The 21,666-nt window shown below is 32.2% G+C and overlaps 1 protein-coding gene across 4 annotated transcripts in view; it reads right to left on the bottom strand.

Moving 5' to 3' along the window:
- Positions 1 to 21,666, bottom strand: part of CEP85L (centrosomal protein 85L) — a 126,327-nt gene that overhangs the window by 98,407 nt on the left and 6,254 nt on the right. For all 4 annotated transcript variants that reach the window (XM_039871218.1, XM_039871211.1, XM_039871201.1 and 1 more), the window contains exon 2: positions 10,276 to 10,437. Coding sequence is in view for 3 of the 4 variants with exons in the window: in XM_039871211.1 (XP_039727145.1) it covers positions 10,276 to 10,437 (162 nt within the window). In the remaining variant the exon portion in view is untranslated. The remainder of the gene's footprint in view (positions 1 to 10,275; positions 10,438 to 21,666) is intronic.

A 21,666-nucleotide genomic window follows, 5' to 3' on the forward strand; every position in this document is an offset into this window, starting at 1 on the left:
AGTAAAATATTTAACTATTTCCTTACTGACACTTAAAGTTATTTCTAATTTTTTACTAAAGTGTTACAATATTCTCGTACATATTATCTTTGATCACCTGTATGCATACAGAATGAAGAATATATACACTTTATATATGTTATTTACAGATAAATAATTCAACCTCTTGGTGTTTCCCATCAGAGAGTCAATATAAGGATTAAATGAGTTATTAACATGTTTTAAAGTGTCTAGAACACAGGTACAACTATATAGTTGTTTATTATCATTGCAAAGTTGCCCACTATAGAAGCTGAATATATGTTCTAGTTATTAGAGTACTACTTTTCCCATCTTTGCTCAGAACTTAGGCATTATAGTCTATTTTTTGGAAAAAGGGGGCAATTTCAATGGTGAAAAGCAGCATCTCACTGTCTAGATTTTCATTTCACTATGACTGAGTTTAATTATCTTTTCAGTGTTCATTGGCCATTTGTATTTTCCATGAATTGTTTAATTGTATCTATAAAAATTTTTAAATTATGAAACATTTAGGATTTTAAAGATGAATACTTATTTCGGGGCACTGACCTTATTTGTAGGAGCTCTTTAAATAATATTAATATTATTTCCTTGTTAGTTTTATTACAAATATTTATTCTCAGTATGTCCCTAAATATTTTAATTTAGTATCTTTTAATGATGTTCGATGTTAAATTTTTTGTTTTTACTAAATCAAATGTTTTGTGACTTAAGAATATTTCAAACCTAAGAATACAAAATTGATCATAAATCTTAATACTTTTATGATTTTTAAAAGAAATCATTAGCTCTTTACTCCATTTCAAATTTACTTTTCTTACAGTTTGAGGTCAGGATCCCATGCCAATTTCTTCAGGCCTAACCCTCCCCTACTGTTTTGTCATGTATTAAAGTTACAAATAAGCATTTGTTTTTAAAAAGTACTTAGGTTGATATGTTTGCTAAAGAAATGCTATATATATGTAATAGATATTGACTTTTGTTTTATTCTTATTTGTTGTTTAGCTCATCTGTTGTAAAATGGCAGGAGGACTTTTATTCTTTCTGTATGTTCCTTCCAATACATCAAAAAATAGGCCCCACGACAGCCTGCTTTACTCTTAAATGCCCAGGAGGTTAACTCCAGTAAGTTCTAGGCTTATCTCAGTGGCTGGATCTCCTTGAAGAATAGCCTAGTTCTAGGAGCCTCAGGTGATGTGGATTAAGTCATGTGAATCATTTCACACTGAAAATTATTTTTTAAAGAAATCCAATATAGAAAAGTTAAATAAAAAGAGGAAAACAAATCAGAAAGCATACATGGGCTAACCCAGTTTTATTTTAAAACATGTGTATGTGAATAAATGTGCAGCAAAGATATGGAAGAATATGCAACACACTAATAGCATTTGTGAGCTCTGAAAACAAATCTAGGATTGGCGGAGAGGAAGTAAAGGGAGATTTCACTTTTTGCTCTATTTAATTCTATATAGGTTCAAATTTTTCAAAGACTATAAATTTAATAATATTTGAAATAAAAATTTACTTTTAAAATTATGTTCATCTTTATGCTTTTTTAAATGTATATTTATTACCTTTATAAAACTGAGGTGGGGGCAGGGCAGGAAAATAGAAGAAATATATAAAGTAGTTGGCAGGAAGGAAACGCTGACAGGAAGGAAATGTTTTACAATTTTTTTTAAGTTCTTTTTATCTTCATTTTTTTCATTTACATGACAGAATTTTTGGTTCAGGATCATTGTGTGAGTTCACGAAGTTACATTCTCTCCTTCCTGAGACTCAATAAAATGATAGAAAAGTAATAAAGTAGAAATTCATGGCAATAAACGATATAAGACCATCAGCAAAAGAGATTAGAATAAAATTCCAGAAGCTGTAAAATGAAGAAAATATTAGTTACTGAAGCGGGACAGAAGAACACATAGTATAAAATACAAGTGTTAGGAATGTAGCACGAGAAGTTTCTCTGTGCTAGAGTGTAAGTACAAAACTGTGAGGGTAACAACATAAATATCACCGTTTTAGGTAAGTCATCTAGAGCAGGAGTCCCAGCACCTGTTAGGAACCAGGTTGCACAGCAGGAAGTGATTTGCAGCTGTTCAGCTAGCATCCTTGCCTCAGCTCCACCACAGATCATCAAGCATTAGACTTTTTTTTTTTTTTTAATTTTATGGTGACATTGGTTAACGAGATTCAATAAGTTTCAGCTGTACACTTTAACAGTAAGGCATATATATATTTACTTAGATTTCTTTCTGTCACCTAAAAGCAACAAATGAACAGGACAAACAAACAGAGACTCATGGGGGGGTGGTAGATGGGGCATTAGATTCTCATAGGAGCACTAGTCCCTGGTGTCAAAAAGGTGGGGATTGCTACTCCAGAGAACCTTCCTAGGAAGGAGAAATTTGAGGAAAAGAGAGGTGAAAAAAATTAACAGAGAAAGGAGAACATGAATCATTTTTAAGGGAACAATAACAATGCAAAGAACTGCACTAAGCGATTTTAAAGTCATGTTATTAAATCTTCATAACATATAAAAAAGAGTCATTATCACCAATATAGTGACCAAAAAAAAAACCTGAGGCGCAAAGAAATGAGAAATTATTCAAGGTTGCGCAGATAATTAAGTGATAACAGGTTTAAACAGCTTAAGCTCTTAACCACCATATTAATATGAGTAGTTATTTCATCTTTTGGGAAATAGTTTACTCACTTGTATAATAGATGAATTAATTATTTCTAAAAAACCATCCAGTTCTAACACTGACTAATTATTACCAATAATAATAATTCTACTTATCATTTACAGCTTAAGAAAATATTCCATTAGTGTTCCTGAAAGTTTGAAAAAGAGTATCTATAATGGGACATTTTCTTTTATATCACCTACCAACTTCTCACTGAAAGTAATGCCTTTATATTCATTTTTTTCAAGATAACAAACTTTTACATTTAGAGAAAATTAGTTTGGTTTGGTTTTATTTCCTTCCTAAAATTAACTTCTTTTTTTAGTGTATAAACTTTTTAAGGGACTCTGAAATCAACTTCAATAGTATTACACATAGAATGCAATACTAAAATGCTTCTTCAAATCAAGCAAGTAGAAAACTCCACTACACAACTGTCAATATAGCCTGTCAACTTAATTCCAAGGGCCCAAATATGAATGCTAATACTTAAATTTATAATAAAATCAATAGTTTTAAGAGTATTTATTCATAAACAAAATAATATATTTTAAGTTAAGAGAAACTAAAAATAAAGTTAAAGAAACAGAAGCACTATGTATTTAAATTATTTCCATCTTTCAATTTAACAAAAGAAGGAAATTTCTTAAAATTAATAAATTATTTTTTGCAATTCACATTCCTATTTATCTGCCCCTTTACCATCTTATATATATTTCCTTGAGACGTATGATTTATATGATTTAGATAGTCAACTGATATTAGATACAAGACCATAATGAAATTATTATTCTATGCCGTTGCTAGCAAAATTATGAAGATAGTAGTAGTTAAACAAGATTTTTATTTACAATAAAAAAATGCTATGAAGAGAAGATGGAAAAGACATATTCTTCCCTATACTTCCCACTAAGTATAACTGAAAGCCTTTATATTGTATATAAAACAAACATAAGTATCTGAAAGTTGGAAAGAAGGCAGATGATGAGCTAGAAACCCCAAGACCCAAGGAGCAAGACGGTGGTGAAAGCCCCGGGGGTTTTTTGTTTGTTTGTTTGATTTTAGCCTTACATCCCACCAAATGGAAGCTGAAAAAACCTGCAAACAAAAGAACCAAAAGGCAGAGTCCAAAAAAGTCCCAACAAAAGCCTGTTCTCCCTAACCAACAGAGCAGGAAAGAGGAACTCTAACAAGACAGAAAATTTTCAGACAGTAACCACTCTCCTCCAGCCAAAAACCACAGAAAAAAACTGCAGCCCTATCTCCACCCATGCCAACAAAAGCCAAGTGGGGAGCTACTTCTACCTTTGCCTTTCTGTAACAAAGTACTTCAATGGCCCCACCAGGGTAGTATATCAAAGTAAAAGGCCAAGTTCAAAGACAAGACTTTCATCCCCGTCTGCCAGTATGCAGTCCACAACCACTTAGGTGATGTCAGAAGAGACCTAACAGTATGGTGATCACATGGAAAATCTGGACTTCCACCCACACCCCGCAGTAACAAGGTGCTTCTTTCCAAACTCCTTCGATGTCAACAGAGGCCAAGTCGGGAATCTGAACTTCTAACTCCACTTGACAGCAAAGAAACAGTGCCTCTCCCCTCTTCACATGCCAGAACAGTCATGCTAGAAAAGCACCTAACAAAGGCAGCTAACAGAAAAGCATGAAATAAAGTTTATAATAATTTTATATTGTATTTATTTGTAAATAAACATGTTATAGTTTATATTTACAAAACATGTAAAAATGTTTGAATATAAATATACAATAACTATTATGTAGCAATTAATTCCAGAATCTCATTATACAAAATTCTCCAAGTATCAATTGAAAATCATGTCATACAAAGAACCAGTAAGTTCTCAAATGAACAAAAAAAAAAATCAGATGCCAATACCAAGATAACAAAACTATTAGAATTCTCTGACAAAGATTTTTCAAAGAAATCTTCATAAAATTGCTGCAATGAAGTACAAACATGCCTGAAACAAATGAAAAAACAAAGCATCAGTAAAAAAAAAAAAATTAAGTCTCTGAAAAATATAGAAAAAATAAAGAACCACAATAAAAATATCGTAACTGAAAAATACGACTGAAGTATAAAGCTCTGTGGATGGATGGGCCCAACAACAGAATGGAGTGGACCAAAGAAAAATATAAGTGAACTGAAAGAACAATAAAAATTATCAAATTTGAACAATTAAAATGAAGGGAAAAAAGGAACAGAGCATCAGAGACCTATAGGACAATAACAAGAGATCATGAATTTGTGCCATCAGAGTCCTAGAAGGAAAGAGGGAGAGAATGAAAAAGTATTCAAAAAAATAATGGCTGAAAACTCCCCAAGGCTGGCAAGAGACATAAACTTATAGCTTCAAAACACTGTATAAATTCCAAAGAGAATAAACCTAAAGAAATCCACCTGACAATGTGATATTTAATTTGTGAAAACTGAAGACAAAGAGAAAAATCTTGAAAGGAGACACAGAAAAATGACAGCAGATTTGTCATCAAAAACCATGGAGACCTGAAAGTAGAACAATACTTTTCAAGTACAGAAAAAAAAGAACTCTCAAACTAGAATTGTATACTCAATGAAATGATCCTTCAGGAATGAAAGGGAAAACAAGACATTCGAAGTTGAAAAAAAAATTAGTTTTTCATCAGCATATATATCCTAAAAGAATGGCTAAAGGAAGTTCTCTAAACCAAAAGGTAACAATTAAAGGAATCTTGAAAAATCTTGAAGGAAGAACATAATGAGCGAAAATATGTAAATACAATAGGCTATCTGTCTCCTCTTGAGTTTCTTAAATTATATTTGACAGCTGAAGTAAAAATTATAACACTGATAAATGGGGGAGAGTAAAGGGAAATAAGGTTTCTATATTCCATTCAAAATGTTAAAATAAGTTATGTGTATGTATATATAAAAAATATAAAATATGATGTAATATCTAGAAGAAACAATAGGAGAGCTATGCAAAAAAAATACACTTAAAAATACTGTCGATAAATCCAAGTGGAACTGTAAAAATGTTCAAGTAACTCACAGGAAGGCAAGAAAATAAAAACAGAAACAAAGAGAACAAACAGAAAAGCATTATTACATCAATAATTATATTAAATGTAAATGGTCTAAATATAGCAATTAAAAAATAGAGACTGGCAGAGTAAATTAAAAACCATGATCCAACTGCATGCTATTATAAGTAATCTACTTCCAATATAATGACACAGACAAGTTGAAAGCAAAAGAATAGAAAACATATATCATTTAAACATGAATCAAAGGAAAGCAAGAGTAGTTGCATAAATATCAGATAAAGTAGACTTCAGCACATAGAAAATTACCAATGATGAGAGGGACATTATATAATTATAAAAGGGGCTAAGAATGCATAGCAATCCTAAATGTGGATGCATCAAACAACAGAGCTGCATATGTGAAGCAAACATTTATAGAACTAAAAAAATACACAAATCCACAACCATAGTTTAGACTTTTAAAAACTCCTCTCTTATCAACTGATTGAACAACTAGACAGAAAATCAAGAATGCAGAAAAATTCAGTAAAAACATCAACCAACAAGATCTAACTGACATTTATAGAACACTAGACCCAACAGCAGCAAAATACATTCAAGTGCCCACAGAACATATACCAAATAGATCACAAGCTGAAACCTAAATCAAACCTCAACAAATTTAAAAGAACTGAATTCAGAGTGTGTTGACCACAATGGACTCAAACTAGAAAAAACAAAAAGATAACAGGAAAATCTCCAACACCTAGAAACTAAACAAGATACTACTAAATCATCCTGGGATCAAAGAGGAAGTCTCAAATTAAGAAAATACAATGAACTGAATGAAAATAAAAACACAAAATATTAAAATTTGTGGGACTAGCTAAAGCAATGGGGAGAAAGAAATTTGTAGCACTAAATCATACATCTTAAAAATTTCAAATCAATAATCTAATCTCCTACCTTAAGAACTTAGAAAAAGAGCAAAATAAATCGAAAGCACCAAGGAAATAACTGCAGACATCACTGAAATCTAAAACAAAATAAAAGAGAAAATTAATATAACAAAGAGCTGATTCTTTCAAAAGATCAATAAAATTGGTAGTCTGCTACCAAGAAAAAAAAGAAAAGGAAAGATGACACAAATTACCAATACCAGAAAGGTAACAGGGGATATTACTACAGAGGCTACAGACATCAAGGAAATAATAAGGGAAGGCTATGAACAACTCTACATGTATAAATCTGACAACTCAGACAAAACGGACCACCTGCCCCACCCATTAAAACTACCACAACTCATCCAATTTGTAAGAGATCATTTGAATAGCCCTATAACTATTAAGGAAATTGAATTCACGGTTTTAAAACTATGGAAAAAGAAATCTTAGGCCCAGGTGGTTTCACTGAAGAATTCTACAAAACACTGAAAAAAGAATTAACACTATTCTATATAATCTCTTTTAGAAAATAGGAAGGAACACTTCCCAATTTGTGTAATAAAGCTAGAATTATCCTGATATCAAAACAAGATGAGACAATACTCTCCACCCCACCCCCCCAAAAGAAGAATACTACAGTCCAATATCCCTTATGGATACACAAAAAAATTCCTTAACAAAATACTAACACACAGTATTCAGCAATATATAAAAAGAATTATATGCCATGAACAAGTGGAGTTTATTCTAGAGATGGATGGTAAGCAATGACATTTACTATCATATCAAGAAGCTAAAGAATATCATGTCAATTGATGCAGAAAAACCATTTGCAAAATCCACTCATTATAATTTTTAAAAAATCAGTAAAGTAGGACTACAGGGGAACTTAATTCAAATTGATAAATGGAATCTACAAAATACCTACAGCTAATATCTGTTATACAGCTACTTAACAGTAAACAACTGAATATTTTATCTCTAAGAACAGGAAAAAGTCAAGGATATCCACTCCTACTGAACTCACATCCAACACTGTGCTGGATATTCCAGCCACTGCAATAAGTGAAGAAAAGGAAATAAAAGGCATATGGATCAGAAAGGAAAAACATCCCTATTTACAGATGAGTAATTGTATACAGAGAAAATGCCAAGAAATCTACTGAAAAAAACTCCTACAACTAAAGAGTGAGTTCAGCAATGTCACCAGCTATGAGATAAACATACAAAAATCGTATTTCTAAATAATGACAAGACACTGACACCAAAGTTGGAAATATAATTACATTTATGATCATCCAAAAATGAAATACTTAGGTGTAAATCTAACAAAACATGTACAGGACATACATGTTAAAACTGTACAACGCTAGCGAATTAAACAGAAACAAACCATGTTAATGAACTGAACAGTCACCAGAGTAAAGATGTCAATCCTCCCCATATATACAATCAACACAATTCTTATTAAACTACCAGATACAGACGAAATTTTTCTAAAACTTATACAGAAAAACAAAGGAATGAGAAGAGCTAAAATAATTTTGAAAAATAAGAATGAAATGAGAATAATTATTCTACCTTATTTCAAGATTAGGCAAAGAAAATGAAGATCAATCTAAGTCTCACACTGTACAGAAAGAATTAACTCATGTGTGGGTTTTCCACATCCTGCACATTCCAAGAAAGGTTTGGCTCTTGTCCAGCTCCTAGGAGCTTCTAAACCTTGGAATATCCTATCTAATAAGAGTGTCTTTGTTTACCTTGGGTCACTCCATTTAGTCTACGCTAACAATGTGATTTATAACAGAAGCCTTGAACCATGTGGTATCAGCTTGACTTCTCAAAGGCTGGAGACTAAGGTTGTCCACCCAGGCAGTCAACTATGTGAACATAACCAGTCTGCAATAAAAATCCTTGACACCAAGGCTCAGGTGACCTTGCCTAGTTAGCATTATTCTGTATGTGATGTCACACATCATTGCTGGGAGAATTAAACACTGTCCACACAACTTTACTGGGAGAGGCCACTAGAAGGTTGGGCCTGGTGTCTCCTGGACCCCGCCCCTTCCTTCTTTTTTTTATTGCTGATTTAAATCTGTATCTTTTTGCTGTAACAAAGCACAACCATTAATATAACAACTTTTTAATTCTGTGATTCCTTCTAGCAAATCATTGGGCCTAAAAATGGTCTTGGGGACAAACAAACACACACACTTCATAAAAAATTAACTCAAAATGGATCATGAACTTAAATATAAAATATAAAATAATAAAGAAAATAATAAAATAATGAAAAGAAAAAAAATCTCCAAGATCTGGGACTAGACAAAGAATTCTTCACCTTGACTCCAAAGTACGATCCATATAGGAAAAAATATTGAACTCTGTCAAATTTAAAATTTTTGTTCTGGAAAAGACAGTGAGAAGATGAGAAGACAAGCTACAGTGTGGAAGAAAATATCTGCAGACCACATAGCCAACAAAGGATTAGTATCTAAAATATATAAAGAACTCTCAAAGCTCAACAGTGAAAAAAAAATCTGCTTTGAACATGGGCAAGACATGAAGAGACATTTCACCAAAGAGAATACAAAGATGACAAACAAGCACATAAAAAAAATGTTCAATAGTATTAATCTTTAAGGAAATGAAAATTAAAACCACTATGAGATACTAATTTATCCCCATCAGAAGGGCTAAAATTTAAAAACCACTGAATGCCAGCAAGGATGAAAAGAAAACTGGGTTACTCATACTAACCCATTCCCATTGCTGATGAAAACAGAATAGTCACTCTGGAAAATAGTGTGACAGTTTCTTTAAAACCTAACCATGCAACTGCCATATGACCAGAAACTGCACTCCTGGACATTTACCACAGAGAAATGAAGACACATGTTCACACCAAAACCTGTACACAAATGTTTATAGCAGTTTTATCTCTAATAGCCAAAAACTGGAACAATCCAGATGTCTTTCAATTGGTGAATGGCTAAGCAAAACGTGGTCTACCCAATACCACCACTGCTGTACACATACTCCTCAGCAACAAAAGGAATAACTTATTGATACACGCAACCTGGATGAATCTCCATAGGAAAAAACCCAATTCCAAAGGGCTACGTACTGCATGACTGCATTTATACGGCATTCTTGAAATAACAAAATCGTAGACATGGAGATTAGTGGTTTCCAAGAGTTAAAGGAGAGGGGAAAGTGGGAATAAGTAACATTAGGTATACTGTAGGGACAGAAATGTTCTCTACTTTGATTGTATCAATGTTAATATCCTGGTTATGATTCTGTACTGTAGCTTTGCAAGATAGTATCATGGGGAAGGGGGTGCAAAGACTCTCTGCACTATTTCTTAAAATTACATGTGAATCTACAATTTACTGAGAACAGAAAGTCTAGTTTAAAGAGTGGGTGAAGGAAAAACTAATATGATCAGAGGGACAATTTCATTTGATATATATAACAATACTGAACATTATTTCTTAGTTTGGAACAATAAAACACATCCTTTGAATGTTCTCAATCACAACCTTTCTCCAAATAGTCATAGCTAAACACTAAGAATTTTAGCTCACCTTCCACGCTGTCAGAACAGGAAGTTCCAATGCCGGTGTCACCACTGTCAGAAGCTATACTATGTCTCCTGATATGGTTATTTCGATGGTTGGATGGAACAGTTGTGGCCTGCCACAATGATTCAGTACCAGGTAACCATGCTGATGAAGAATAATCTGGGCCTACAAAGAAAAATATGCAAAAATTAACACACTTATAATTTCTATGAGTTGGCAAAAAGTATCTTTTTCTGACCTTGTAAAAAATACACATAAGGTATAAAATGTTATTTTCTGCCCCAAATAATTAAAATAGATCAATAATATCTAAGATTCACCAAATAAACTTACATATCACACACATATAAATTCAATGCTGATTTAGCAGCTTTCTCTGGCTGAAGGACTCTGATATTTGCATATAGGTTTTAAATCCATACAGCTCTTATTTAAAATGTCAAATCTTTCATCTATTTGGAAATGTCAGTGCTCTGCTCTGGAACACTGGATAGGTAGGCATCTGTGATTCCATACACAGGAATTAGCGAAGACCTGGGGCTCAGATAAAGTCTAACTGAATCATATTGCATGGCAATATAAGAAGAATATGCTCATGGAAGGTCAAAAAAATCTATTTTTAATACTACATGCTATCACTTAAAATCTTAAATTATTTTGCATTATTTTAAGTGACTTTATTTCTTTAGTTATCTTTTGATAAAAGTTTAACCCCACAGCATCTTCCTGGTTCTTTGCTCAATTTTCTCTTTTGAGTTACAGTAAGTTATTATTTTTTAGCTAAGTTATCACTTTTGATGTTCCCTTGAACATTATTTTCACTTATGTTATTTTACTTAATTTTTATTTGCCTTTTTCTGATTCATCCATTGTTTTACTTTTTTGCTCACTTTATTCTTTTATTGTCTATTACAATGCCAAATCAAAGTATATCCATTGGCCAGTGCCAGTCTGTGAACTAACTATTTATGACTAGTTCATGAAGGTTACATGTAGAAATAAATAATAAATATCTAGAAATTTTTACAGTAATACAAAAGAGCAATTTTAAATCCGTCGAATTTTATATAAAAGCAACAGAAGCATTCATCTTTATTAAGGGCTAACATGATTCCAAATTGGAGCCTGCAGGCTTATTTGTGAGAGTTAAAAAGTTCTGTACAATTTTGGGTTCTCATTTTAATGATAGTCTAAAAAAATTAATAAGCACATTACAGATGATCTAATGAGTTATCTCAAAGCAGATTATTTCTACCTAATTTCAATACCACTGTATCTGTCCGTATAGCTAACTAAAAAAAAACAGATTTATTATCACATAATTTCAATGCCCCCATTTGTATTTGATGTTTGCAACTGCAGTTACTAAGTAAAGGGTGAATAACATAATGGGCACTTACCATCATGATGTGAAACAAGACATCTTTATAATTATCATGTGACACACCTGAAACTGGCATGCAGGGAGTGGCTTCCAGCAGTTTAAAGGTAAGGATCACAAAATGACAAATATGTCCATAGAATTAATTAAATCATTTTACCACTTTTAATATTAAAATCAAAATACATAAACAGAATAAAATTCAAACTGAAGCTATTTTCTACCATATTAATCCCAACATTAAAGATTTAGTTTTAATAAAATATTATGCCACATTGAGTTTTTATTAATGTATACGGTTTTATAAATATATGAAGTAATAAATAGCCTCAAAAGCTATATACATTTAAATTAACACAAGTTTAAAAAATATTGGCCTCAGAGACACTCCTACTAGCTTTGAGGTCTAGAACGACCACTCAAAACTCTATAGAGTCTAAACCTCTCAGGATGGCACTTATCTTAGTCCCTAAGATCAAATAAGCACACATTAAAGCATTAGATGAAGGTAATTGTCACCAGGCCTACTCTCTTAACTGTCTATAATCTATACCAAAATGTTTTCTTCAGGTAATATCCTATCTAAATGAACTCAAAGTCCTTTCTAAAACATTATCAAAAAGGACAACCAGCCCACTTTTCTCTCTCCCAAAAGCAAACCTATTCATTCAAATTTTTTTATGAATACCCAGAAAATAGCATAGATAGTATGGGAATAGCAACTAAAGATATAAAAAGATGTCCAATCTTACTAATAATAGAGATATGACAAAGTAAATAAACAAAATTTAAATACGGTTTTTAGATTTTTTAAATTATCTATAATATTATCTATAATACTAAATATTACTGACAAATATTTGAAAAATGATGTCAAACATATTATAGGAAATGTTCATATACTTTTGTGGACATATATTGATACCCACTTCTGGGTATATAATTCAAAGGTAACAAAATCACTATTTCAAAGAGATATCTTAACTCCCATGTCCACTGAAGTATTATTCACAACAGCCAAAGTATAGAAACAACCTAGGCATCCATCGACAGATGAACAGATAAAGAATATGTGAGATATATATAAAACAGAATATTATTAAGCCATAGAAAAGAAAGAAACCCTGCCATTTATGACAACATGGATGAACCTGAAGGGTATTATGCTAAGTGAAATAAGTCAGACAAAAAAAGAGAAATACATGATATAACATATGTAGAATTAAAAAACAAAAGTCAACTGATAGAGAGTAAAATGGTGGTTGCTGGGGGGAAATAGGAAGAGACTGGTAGGGCACAAACTTTCAGTTATAAGATGACTAAATCTGAGAACCTAACATAGAATATGATGACTATAGTTAACGACACTGTTTCATATACTTAAAATCTGCTAAGGGAGTAGAACTTAAGTGTTCTCACCTTAAAAACAAAAAAAAAAAATATATGAGGTGATGAGTGAAAATCCTTTCACAATGTATATTTATATCAAATCTGGTGAAAATCCTTTCACAATGTATATTTATATCAAATCATCATGTTTATACTTTAATATATTACAATTTTATTTGTCAACTATACCTCAATAAAGCTAAGGAAAAAAAAGGAAATAATCCAACATTTGGAGGAGTGGAATTACAGACAAAAGAATGTTCCTTAAGCAGTATTTCTAATTAGAATCAATTACAAATAAACCCAAAAAGGACAAAGGGAAAAGAATTTTGGCCATCAAAATAATGACGATAATCTAAAGGTATAAAATGCTTGTGCTGCTGATCTAAATAATAAGACATAAAATTTAATGGGAAATTCACAAGTAACCTCAGATTTCATATTGTCCAGAAATTAATTCTCTGAACTCTTTTTTTTTGCCTGTCTTAAGCTTAGCACCCACCACATCAAACTGAAGTTATTAGTTCATGTTTCTACCCTTTTAGACTGCAGTGGTGCTCAGAGAGGGCAAAGACCATGTGTTGCAGATCTTATTCAGTGCTGCAGCCAGCATATAGTAAAGATTCAAAGAATGCACAGAGCAACCGCAAAGAAATACAACAAAATACTACTGGCAGTTTTCTCTAGATGGTAGAATTTCTTTGACCTTTATACTTTTATTCTTCTGGTAATTATTAGTTTACTTTGATAATGGGAAGGAGGATTTGTGCTTTGTAACTGTTAATGGAAGTCTTGAGATATTTTTCCTAGAATGAGTACACAACTTTATTTGGCATAGTCTGAAACAAAGTGAATACCTTCTAACATATAAATCAAACTACCATAACTTTTCTAAATTTTCAGAAATATAAAACTTCATATTAAATGTACATTAAATGAATTAGATCTATAAACTTAAAGGGAAAAATGTTTCTTCAAAATTAAAATAAAGCACTTAGAACAGATTGGTTCTTTGCTTTGGTTGGCAGCTACACATTTGTTTCAATATCATAATTATCTTACTCCATTAGAAGAAAAAAATTATGAAGCTTTTTAAAGCTGTAGGAGATTCTACTGGGGAAACACAGCAACTCATACACTTTGACAAAAAATCTGTATGGTCTTTTTTCCAGGAAGGTATTTCATCAAGAGCTCTAGAGAAAGGAAGCAGGTAAGTCTAATCACATCAGACGAATCACTGGATCAATCAATGGGGAAAACAAATGTTGTACTCAGAACATCTTATTCTTTTAGATCAGTAAGATATTTTAATTTGTTTATAAAGCTATCACGGTGATCTTATTTTTGCTAAATTTTTCCTTTTAAAGAAAGCAAAGCAATTCATTCAAGTTTCCCAAAATTACAACATAATAAAATGATAGAATTACCAATACAAGTTGATGATCTCCAATATGAACTCAGATTTCTCTTAACCTTTACATATGCTTCTTTTTAAAAAAAAGATCCAATATATTTTGTACCAAGAACAATGATAATTAACAAATGTCATGAATAAAATAATATTCTAATCTTTGTAGTGAATGAATTCAGTCTGAGAATGATCTGTTTTGTCTCTATTCAAGTCAATCCAGAATCTCAAAGCAGTGAAGACTAACCATGAAATATGCTTACCAGGTAACATAACAAGGAAAACTGTCGCACAAAGTAATTATGACTATGCTAATGAAATGGGACCTTCTTAAGTTTTAGACATGTGCTATGCACTTAAAAGAAAAAAATAAGGTTCAGTGATCTCTGACAATAAAGTCTTATCTAGGTCCTATCACATTAAAAGATTGAATGATTGTGTAAAATCAGTTCTAAAACAGACAGAAGTATTTCTGTAATAGCAAAGATCCCAAGACACCATATACTGGAACTTCTCTTTGGAAGAAAGTATGTTATATTTTTTAATACCAGTTTCAATTCTTGTACAAGAATACTGAATGCCCAGGGAAAAATTATTTTAAAAATTATTAATGTATCTCACGCTTAAAACATAGGAAGATTAGCATCAAATGAAGAAGTAACCTATTACATTTTTGCTGGAGCTTTTTTTAATTAGAAGTAAAAAGGCTTACAATATTAAGTCTTCTACAATATTTTAATATATTTGTAACTGCACTTAGAATAACTAATCTTATTTTTTAATGACGACTGTAAAGCCAGACCACTGACAAAGCAAATTTACACTATTACATAAAAAGCTAAATATATATACTACAAATCATGAACACAAATTTCAGTATTTTTCAAAATGCACATTATCACCCATTCAGTAGATTGAGACTAACCTTTTTAATGAGAATAAAACAGAAAATATCAAAGCATATTGACCCTCATATGACATATGATGCACATATCTCACATTTTAACATCTCTGAAATGTTAGCAAGTACACAGTACTTTTGCACAAAGTTCAGAACAGGGGCCTTCGACTGCCCCAATTCTACTGTCGATAGAAATTAATGTACAATTAAGTTAAAAAGGGAAAAAATCCAGAGAATACAACAACAAAAAAGCTCTTTTCCTTAAGCTATACATCTAATCGGTTTCTGAAATTATTCAATATTAATTGAATTAGATCTCTCCTCTCCATCCCCCACTGTCACAGATCATATCTTTTGGCTGGACTGCTGCAAGGATCTCCTGCTGGAGTAACTCCACTGGAGCCAGCCTCAACCCTACAATCAGAATTATCTTCTTAAAATAAATATATTTGTGTCATTCTCCTGCTTACATAGGTCTACTGGGTTCCTTACCGCATATTAAATAAAACTCAAACTCATTAAGTTTGGCAAAGTTCTTCACCAATTAGCAGATTCATTTTCTAATACTTTGCAACCCCTACCTCCCCCATTCCGGCTCCCCTACACTCTCTAGCCATGCATACCCAATTCACTGCTTCCAAACAGATCAGGATCTTCTATGACCCAAGCTATTTCCCTTCTCTACTTTCTTTAAGAGTGCCAGTACAGAATTAACTTGCTCTAAATATTTTCTCTTGATTCCTCATTAAATTAAATAACTACTACTCTGTGCTCTCCCATTATATCATTCAAAATTCCAGCATTTACTAAATTAAATTAACCCATATGTATATGACTTTCTTCTCCCTCACCAAACTGGGAACAGTGAAAGACAAGATTTTTTTCTTTTTTTAGTCTCTAGCACAGAGTTGCACAATTAGGCAAGGTCTCAATAAATGTAGTCATTATTACCACTGGGTACCAAATAAATATTCATGGTATAAAATTAAAATTTTGGAAGCCTTATAATTAGATCTAAAAAATATTCTTTAGAAGGAGTAAAACAGTTTTTGTTTTTTGTGTGGTGGGGAGGGTTGTTGTCTGTTTATTTTTAAATCCAGGATATTTTAAACTACTCTTTGAGCTAGTTTACATCTAAGTAGCTATTTAAAGATCAGTAAATATTTTCCAAAGCAGCTAAAAAAAATATTTATAAATTGTTTGTAGAGCTTATGACCAAAATTCCTAATAAATATAGGAAAACAATCTCCGACAGGATCAAAAGACAAAAAAAGTAATAAAAAATTAAATAGAACATTAAAACACATTTTAAAATATTCATATTAATAATAACCAGGGGAAAAAAAGAAAATCTTGTACTACACTGGAGAATGTCTCACAAAGATGGAAAAAACTTAATATAGTAATACTTATTTTCTTCATCCCAGCCCCCTATTCCATTTCAGTACTGTTTATCTCTAGGGTAAGTGATTCTAATAATCTTAATTTTTTTCTTTTATTATAAAATTAATAACATAGCTTAATGAAAAAGAATGTGAAGTCTGAAATCAGACTACCTTGGTTCAAGCTCAGTACCACCACTCACTTGCAATGAGACCTTGCGTAATTCACTTAGACAATGTGTACCTCAGTTTCTTCACATGTAAAAGGAGAGAAAAATATAATATCTATCATATTAGGGTTGTTGTGACAATCAAATGAATGTGTAAAGATATTTTTTAAAAGGTGCCAGGCATAAAAGCAGACACATAGATCAATGAAACAGAATAAATAGACCAAAAATAAACCCATAAATAACGGTCAATTAATTTACTACAAAGGAGCCAAGAATATACAAAGAAGGAAGGATAGTCTTCAACAAAAGCTGTTGGGAAAACTGGACAGCCACATGAAAAAGAATGAAACTGGACCCCTATCTTACACCACACACAAAAATAAACTCGACATACATTAAAGTCTTCAACATAAGACCTGAAACCATAAAATTCATGGAAGAAAACATAGCAGGTAATCTCCTTGACATTGATCTTGGCAATGATTTTTTGAATTTGACACCAAAAGCAAAGGCAACAAAAGCAAAAATACACAAGCAGGGCTACATCAAACTAAAAAGCTTCTGCACGGCAAAGGAAATCCTCAAATGAAAAGATAATCTATAAAATGGAAAAAATATTTGCAAACCATATCGGATAAGAGGTTAATATCCGAAATACATAAGGAACTCATACTCAGTAACAAAAAAAAATCTGAATTATAAATGGACAGAGGTTTTAACAGGTATTTTTTCCAAAGACAAACAAATGGCGATTAGGTACATGAAAAGGTGCTCAACATCACTCATCACCAGAGAAATGCAAATTAAAACCACAATGAGATATCACCTGCCACCTGTCATAATGGCTATCATCAAAAAGACAAGAAAAAACAAGTACTGGCAAGCATGTGGAGAAAAGGAAATCCTTGCAAACTGTTGGTGGGAATACAATCTAGTACGGCCACTGTGGAAAACAGTATGGAGGTTCTTCAAGTACCAGATGATCCAGCAATTCCACTTCTGGGTATATATCTAAAAGAAACAAAATCGCTATCTCAAAAAGATATAGCACTCCCACGCTTCTGCTGCATTATTTACAACAGCCAAGACACAGAAACAACGTTAAGTGTCCATTAACGAATGAAAGGAGAAAGAAAATGTGTTTATATACAATGGAATATTATTCAGTCATAAAAAGGAAGAAATCCTGCCATTTATGATGGACCTTGAGGGCATTATGCTAAGTGAAATATGCCAGACAAAGAAAGACAAAGACTGTACTTAAATGTGGAATCTAAGAAAAACAACTCATGGAAACAGAACAGATTGCTGGCTGCCAGGGAGAGGGTGTGGGAGAAATGGGTAAAGATGGTCAAAAAGTACAAATTTCCAGTTATAAGACACTAGACAATTAAATTCTGAGATGTAATTTATAGGATGGTGACTATAGTTAATAATATTGTATAGATAACAATATTGACTATAGTTAAAAATACTCTTTCAGCATACTTGAAAGATGCTAAGAGAATAGATCCTAAAAGTTCTCATCATAAGAAAAACAACTGTAGCTATGTTTGGTGGTGCATGTTAAATCAATTTACTGTAGTAATCATTTTGCAATATATACATATATTAAACCATTAAATTGTACACAATATACAAACTAATACAATGTTATATGTCAATTACATCTTAATCAAACTGGAATTAGACTTCATGCACTTAAGGATTTACATCAAATTTTAAGTAATCAACAGCTAGTATTCTTTGCTTTCTAAATATAAAAAAAAATTGAACATTCATTCATTAACTATCGTAAATTTAAAACACTACCACAAAAGGTATGACTATATTCTTCACTGTGATTCTGAATTTCTTTATTTTCAATTCTAGCATAACAAAGAAAAGCTTTAAACAGGTTGGTTCAGGCTAAGGTTAAAACTCCCTCAATTAAGAATAATTGGATGGATAAATAAGTGGTTCACCTTTTACAGTAAAAGTATGAATTCAAACCAATAAATATTCACCAACTATTATATAAAACGAGGAACTCAAAAGGGTTAGGGGTAGCAATCAACAGAGATAAGACTATCTCCTTGTATGAAAAAAATTACATACCTGTTATTTCAGTGTGCGACAGGCCAAAGAGTCCTATCTTCTGATTACATAAAATACTGTATTCAAAAAGTATTTTTATAGCTATTTGGAATGAGAACCACATAATTAGTCTCTCATAAACCTTTGTTTCCATTTATAAACTGGAAAAATAAGGTATGGTAAAAACTAATAAGAGGTTTTTAATAAAACTACTATAAGCACAAGGGAGTACACCAAATGTATTCCGGAGGGATTTACCTTTGACTTTGAATATAACTATTTCATGACACCAACTAATAGAGGAAATTTCTACATGGTAGTAAATTATGCCAAAACTAAGAAGGATTATCAGCAATCAGGAGAAAATTAAAACCTTAATTAAAATAAATTTTCCAAAATAAAAAAGTTATTAGACCTAATACACGCTACTTTTATGTATGTAGCCACTGACCTCCAAAGCAGAGCAGGCTAATATTTCTCAATTAGCCATTAATTTTCTGACACTTAGGAACCTAAATTCCATATACAATACATTTAAATGCCAGAACTAAAACAAAATTTAAAACACTCCAAAATAAGTTTTGAAGACTTATAGATATCTCCACAAAATTAAAGAACTTCATGTCGAGTTGAACTTTTCTGTACACTATTCCTACAATGAAATGGAATACTCGATATTAATGAAAAGGCTTCAGAAAAGCTTGAGTGATGTCACGGCAAGGCAACATATATTTCTACTGGTCAATAAACACAATCTGTCTCTACAAGAGCCATGTAACCACTTCATAGAAAATGTTAAACTTTAAGTGAAATGCAGTCCCAATCCTTCATCTCACTCTCTTCCAGAAGGATAAATAAAAACTATCGTTCATTTCAGAACTCTGGACTTCAGTACTAAAAAGTAGCATCAATAAAGCAATCAAGTTTATTCACTAGACATCTATGTAAAAAGGGCATAAAATAAAGTTCCTTAAATTCACTCTCTTTAAAGTAATTTGAAATCTTATCAACTTGAATTAATTTAACACTATGTAATGAATTCTTAAAACAATTTATCGCAGAAGCAGCAAAAATAGACACAGAGTTACTGGTATGCCCTGTTTTTCAAAAGTCTGCTTTATGCCACTTCACTTTTATAAAAGACCTACATTAGTACAACGGTCCCCAACCCAGATGTTTAACTACAATCTGACTTTACAATGGTGCAAACACAATACACATAATAAACTACACGAGCTATTCAACTTGATTATAAAATAGGCTTTGTGTTAGATGATTTTGCCCAACTGGAGGCTAATCTAAGTGTTCTGAGCATGTCTAGGCCGGAATAAGCTAGGATGTTCAGGTTAGGTGTATTAAATGCATTTTCAACTTAAGATATTTTCAATTTATGATGGGTTTATTAGGACATAACTCTATCTAAGCAGAAGAACATCTGTACCTGTTTTCAAAAGCAGGAAGAAATCCAAAGAGGATTTTCACTTTTATGAAAAAAGGTAAAAAATATATATTTCAGTGTTTGCCTTTGCAGCAAGCCCTCACAAAGGCAGTATACACCCTGAGCAGTAAGAGTGGCATTGCTTTTACTTTAGGCTAATATTATTTTAGGTTTTATGTGTTATTTGGCATGATTTGGTATGTTATTTTCTGAGCCTGGGAACACCCAAAAAAAATTTCCCATAAAAATTAATGGTAATTACTTCTTTACTTTATGCCATTTTGGCTTATAAAGAAGGTCTCAAAGGAACACTCTACTTTCAGATAGTGGGGAAAACTTGTTCTATTTTGAGATAGATTCTCAAGCCAGAACATGAAATAAAACTAAACACTAGTCTGGTTCCCTGACTGAGAAAATCTCCTATTCTGACGGAAAGGAACACTAAACACCAGTTCAGATGCCCTGGGCAGAGTCCTCTCGTCAAGGCTTAGCCACTGTTCAATAAAAGTCATCCCAGGAGGAACTTACCGTAGTTTTAAGCTGAATGTTCTGGGCAAACCCAGACAGTTGGTTACCCTAGCTTGAGAAGTGATAACAGGAAAGGAATTCAAACATTTATTGAGCCCTTATTTATCAATCTCTACACAATAAAATGAGCTCACTGGATTAGAGAATCTTTAGTCTCAAGTTTTAAATTTTTAAGTCTCTCACTGAAACTGGCCAGTGGCATTGATCCATTCTCTTCTGACATCTTACATGGCCTCTTGGAAGCACAAGACTTTGGTGATCTTCCTTTAGTCTCTTCTCTTCTGGTACACTACAACATCCTGGTTTTACTCTTATCTCACTGGCTGCTCCTTCTCAGTCTCTTTGGATGATTCTTCTTCCTCTACCTGACCAGAACATTAAATGTCCTAGAGCTTGATCCTCTGCTGTCTTATCTACAATCTCTGCTGTCTTTTCTATATTCTTTCCATGTGATCACCTTTAAACACCATATATACACAAGTAACTCTCAAAATTCCTACCTCTGCCTCTCCCATCTCCCTACTGAACTGTATAGCCAACTTCTTATTCAACATCTTACCTGAATCTCTAAAAAGCAACTCAAATTTCACATAACTAAAAGAGAACTCTTCATTCCACTTATCTTCTTCAACTCTTGATTCCACCCTTCCCCAACTCAGGAAATGACACCACCATCCATTATTGTTACTGAAGCCAAAATTAAGATACCACCTTTCCT

Source organism: Pteropus medius, unplaced genomic scaffold (assembly GCF_902729225.1).
Source record: "Pteropus medius unplaced genomic scaffold, Ma_sr-lr_union100, whole genome shotgun sequence".
In the NCBI taxonomy this organism is placed as follows: domain Eukaryota; kingdom Metazoa; phylum Chordata; class Mammalia; order Chiroptera; family Pteropodidae; genus Pteropus; species Pteropus medius.